Source organism: Poecilia reticulata, linkage group LG19 (assembly GCF_000633615.1).
Source record: "Poecilia reticulata strain Guanapo linkage group LG19, Guppy_female_1.0+MT, whole genome shotgun sequence".
NCBI classification, from domain to species: Eukaryota; Metazoa; Chordata; class Actinopteri; order Cyprinodontiformes; family Poeciliidae; genus Poecilia; species Poecilia reticulata.
In genome coordinates this window covers 1,584,807-1,589,563 of record NC_024349.1, presented here as the reverse complement: position 1 = coordinate 1,589,563, position 4,757 = coordinate 1,584,807, and the positions used below count along the sequence as shown (strand labels likewise).

Sequence of the window (4,757 nt, the reverse complement as noted above, 5' to 3'; positions counted from 1 at the left end):
TTTATTTTTTCTGCTGTTTATTTTTCTGCTGTTATTTTGTTTTTTATTTTTCTGCTGTTTTGTTTATTTTTTCTGCTGTTTATTTTTCTGCTGTTTTATTTTTCTGCTGCTGTGTTTTTTATTTTTCTGCTGTGTTTTTTATTTTTCTGCTGCTGTCTGCAGGCGTCCGTTGGACTACTACACCATGGAGCTGAGCGAACACGCGGAGGGCCTGTCGGATCTATAACCGGCGTGTTTTGAGGCGGTCAGCGGATGTTTTCAGGTATTTGTGAGCGCGGACGCTGCAGGCGGATCTCCGATGGAAAAGACTTTGTAAATGTTCAGGAGGGAGCCGCGCAGCGCGATGCGGCGTTTCTGGCTCCAGATAATGACGTAGCTTTCTAAAGACGGATGTGCGACTCTTTGAAACTGCTGGTTATCGACTGTAAGGGAAATACAGAAGGAAGAGGGAACACTTTTTCTTATTACTTGAGTCCTAAATACTCATTTGTTCACTTGTTTGTTCCACTTTTTAAACCGAAGCATCTTTATTTTGGATCATTTTTGCAGGAAGCTCCTAAATAATCCTTGTTCTTAAAAACAGTCCGATTTTATTTTAGGTCGCTTGTCCCTTAAATGTGAATGGCTTCTAATGGTCCAATGTGCCTGTAACCACTCTGTGTGCTTACTTAAAGCGAATTGTTTACACTTTCCCAATTGAGAATTTGAAGAAAAATGATCCTAAATGAGGAATGTTTGGAAATTACATTGTTTTTTTCTTGAGAACCGAATGCCTGCTGTTTTCCATTGGGATGCACCGATTGCTCTGCTGATTATTGGAATTGGCCGATAAGGTTTCATGCTGAAGTGGAAATTTCCTTCAAACTTCAGTAATTTGAACTTTGATCACAGAGGAATCTTTATGAATCATTGATCTGTTTTGCTTTTTAAATACAAAAATTGGGTGAACAAGTTTTTTGTATTTTTGTTTACAACAAACAGAAAACCTGGAGATATAAACACCCCGCCCAGTAGGGGGCAGACTTCCCGACCGGAACAGAGCTCTCTAAAACCTGACTATTTATCTCATATGTAGTTTTTTATTTTTGAGGACTTTTCTGTCAGGCTAAAGTTTGAGTTGTATGCAGACATCTTCGTTGCATTCTGCGGCTAAAGCTAACTAGCTGCTAATATACCTTTTGGGGCTAGCTAGCCAGCTAGCGAGCTTTTTAAAGTACGTAATGGGTACGTGCAAATTTATCACCAATTTATCATTTTTATACAAGTCTTAAAAAGTCTTACATTTGAGTTGGTGAAATTGCAACATTTCAAATTTTATTTAAAAATAAATTTATTGATTGCAAAGGGAAATTAAATGACCTTCATTGTCCTTGTTGAGTCTCAGAAGGACACAATAGTTTCCCTGCATGAAACCTGTTGCTGTTTGAACCAGCAAACAGTTTTAAAGCCACAAATCAAAGTTACATCTAAAATCTAAAATCAACTTTTTAATTTTTCCATCATGTTGCAAAGTTATTCCCTCATCAAAACAACCCTAGAGTGTTGCCTTGATCATTGAGAAATCCTTTAATCTCCATGGCAACCAGTCAGCTGTTCAAAACGCCTGAGTGGACCTAGCCCCGACCCCCAGGCGCAGCTCCTCCCTTTCTCAGCTCGTGTTGAATTACACAGTTAAATTTGATATATAAAGCATCATTATAACAACCGATAACAATATTCACTTCTTCACATACATATTTAAATGTTGAATTAAGTCAGAAACAGCATTTTGTAGCTTTTGTAGGGAAATCTGGATTATGTAATTCTTAATTTTACAGAAATCAAAAATCAGACCGGCCCAGCAGCTGCAATCGGTGCATTTCTACTCAGAAACTTATCGTCCAATCAGCTGATCTCTTACTTACATGTGCACTCCAGCTCTGTCCTCATCTAATGAGATCCTCGGAAATGTTCAATGTTTTCCTGAAAAGCAGAAATCTGTGCATTTATTTTATTTCTACTGAAATCTGATCTGAATGCCTTTAAGGTTCCTCTGATTTCTGCTGCTTCCTCTGCTAAACCTGGGAATCATTACAAATCAGGCCACTTCTGCAGCCGTCATTACTTTGTGTATAACAGAATATTTTCTGGTAAACCTTATTCTTTTCATGAAATAGTGGATGTTGTAAATTATGAACATTTTCTTTTTAAAATGTCAATTATTTTTCTGATTTTCTGCAGATTCGAATTTTTTAAATTATTTGTTCATTCAGCCCTAAACAGTCATTATAAGCTGGTGTTTTTCAGACGTTGAATAAATTGACTCCCTGCAGCAGAAAATTTCTCCATGTCACTAAAAGCACTGGAAAAAATGTTTGTTTTTTTCTTTATCAACACATTAAGTGTTCATTTCCTCTCCAGTGTTTCACATATTAAACTGAAATACCTTCACTTGTTCTGTCAGTTGTCGTTTTGTCACAGTTGGATTTTTCTTCTGAGTCACCGACGCAGGAATTCGGTTCAGAAACTGAAATGAATAAATGATACATTTAAAATTTTTATTTCCGTTCATTTTGAAGAGTTTAGTTTACACCTAAGGAAAACTAAAATAAATTTCTTGGTTTGTCACATAACTATTTGTAAAAAAAAATAGAGCAAAGACTTTAACATGTTACATAAATTTAATTTGTTAGGGTTGCATGTTTTATAAGTTATTTTTCGTTTTGTTTTTACATACTAAGGTTCCGGCAGGAACCTTTGTGTTGCGTTTCCGGTACAGCTTGTTAATCCGACGCACAAGTGACAACCGCTAACTCAAAATCAACAGCTCCTCACATTTTTTTTCCTGCTAATATAAAGTAGAATTGAATATTTTATGGTGAATTTTATTCTGCGTTTTCATGAAACAGTCAATGTTGTAAATTATGAATTTAAAAAAAAACTTTTTTTTCCTGCATATATATTTTTTCAATTTCATTAGAATTTTTAAAATGTGTTAATTTAGTCGTAAAACAGTCGGAAAACACCGGGTTGAAGTGATTCTAACTCCCACCTGCAGGTGGCGGTATTTATTTTTTCTACCACTATGTTGCCTCAGTCCGTTACAAATATGAATGGGCTCTTTGCACCTAAGGCGCTGACGTCACACCCGCATGCGCGTAGTGCGGCTCATTTCCTTCCGCTTTGAGTGACCATGACCGCAAGGAAAGATAAAATCGTATTTCAAAAACAATCTAAGCAATACCATGAACACTGTTGTGTTCCCCGGTGCACAGCGTCTTCCAAATATAACGGCCGTTTAAGTTTTCATAGATTTCCATGCGATCCTGACTTAAGAAGACRATGGCTAGTAAATATTCGTCGCGACAAATTCAAGCTAACAACACATAGCAAAGTTTGCAGCCTTCACTTCACTCCGGATCAGCTTCTTCAACCTAAAACTGCCGGAGGGAGAAGAAAGGTAAATAAAGGAGCTGTCCCTGAGTTATTTCAATGGAACAACTTCTGTGTTCAGCCTGAAAGAGCGAGTGTATGGGAACGAGTGAGCAGACCAGAGCCAGACAGCATTGAAACTGATCCGCCTGTGCAATGCACTTCTGCCGATCACGATTATTGCTCCGTCCCAGAACCAGCTGGCCTGGACATGGCAATAAATGAAAACGATAAATTAAAAGAAGAAATAAAAGCCCTAACAACCCAGATCGAAGAACTGAAAATTCAATCTACCTTTGGATTACAGCGGTTCGCAGGGTCCGATGATGACATCCGATTTTACACAAGGTAAGCTTGTACACTGCAACGAACCTTTTTCTTTTTAAAATGTGGGTTACTTGCCCCACCTTTGATTTTTTAATTTATTATTAAATGTGTCTTAATTCAAAAATACAATAAACACACTTACATTTCGTGTTAAAGTCACACTTGTTAGGTCACAAGTGTCAATTTTCAGAAGTGTTTTGTATTTGCTGAACCTGCTATGCTACATATATCAAGTGAAAATAAAAAGTATGTAATGTTACTGAAAGTATTTTGCATTTTTCTAACATTAAATATTAGAATTAATACAATCTACTGCTGTAGTTTCAAAAGATTTTTAACTTTTTAAATTTAATTTATTGGGTGTTTGGGTTTGGGTTTATTGAATAAGTAAAAGTTGTGGTTACTTTATCCTTTACTTTACTTTTGTATTATTAAAAATAATCTGAAATGTTACTATGTTGTGTACCAACAGATTTTCAAGTTATCGTCACTTCATGTTGTTTTGGGGGCTTATTGAACCTTCTGTCCACAAAATGATTCGCTCATCAAGAGTCAGAGCTGTKGAGGGAAGCGGCGAARCAATAACTGCTGTCAGAGCAGCACACATGGTTGGTAGCTTCCACAAGTACACTTTGTATATGCAATAAGAACTTTTACTACAGATTATASAGGAATATGTTATCTTCAGAAAGTGCTGCTTGCATATCATCACAAATTTCTGATAATTATTGAGTCAGTATGTAATATATTTCATTAAACTGAGATAAGGGTTAAATAAGTGAAAATGAGTAGGAAGAAATGAACAAACTGAAAAGTAGTGGTAAGATAATTATTCTGTTCTTTGTTATATATACACATATTTTCTCTTGTTCTACTGGTTACTATTGTTTATGATAACCTCTTTGAAGTACATAAGTAAATAAATATGGATTTTTATACATTTTGAATGTATTTTTGCTTTTTCTTTTATCAGAGGCATTCCTTGCAACCCATTGATGAGCTGTTCCTGTTCCAGATGT

The 4,757-nt window shown here is 36.0% G+C and overlaps 2 protein-coding genes across 4 annotated transcripts in view; both read left to right on the top strand.

Moving 5' to 3' along the window:
* LOC103481084 (uncharacterized) overlaps window positions 1–2,430 on the top strand; it is a 21,008-nt gene extending 18,578 nt beyond the window's left edge. For all 3 annotated transcript variants that reach the window (XM_017310918.1, XM_017310919.1, XM_008436348.2), the window contains one exon: window positions 163–2,430. In XM_017310918.1, coding sequence (XP_017166407.1) covers window positions 163–226 — 64 coding nt within the window. In that variant the 3' untranslated portion in view covers window positions 227–2,430. The remainder of the gene's footprint in view (window positions 1–162) is intronic.
* Window positions 2,431–2,531: 101 nt separating this feature from the next.
* LOC103481082 (uncharacterized) overlaps window positions 2,532–4,757 on the top strand; it is a gene marked incomplete at its 3' end in the record, with an annotated part of 2,877 nt that continues 651 nt past the window's right edge. Inside the window, exons 1-2 of the mRNA XM_017310683.1 lie at window positions 2,532–3,759; window positions 4,211–4,346. Of these exons, the coding sequence (XP_017166172.1) occupies window positions 3,173–3,759; window positions 4,211–4,346 (723 nt within the window). The remainder of the gene's footprint in view (window positions 3,760–4,210; window positions 4,347–4,757) is intronic.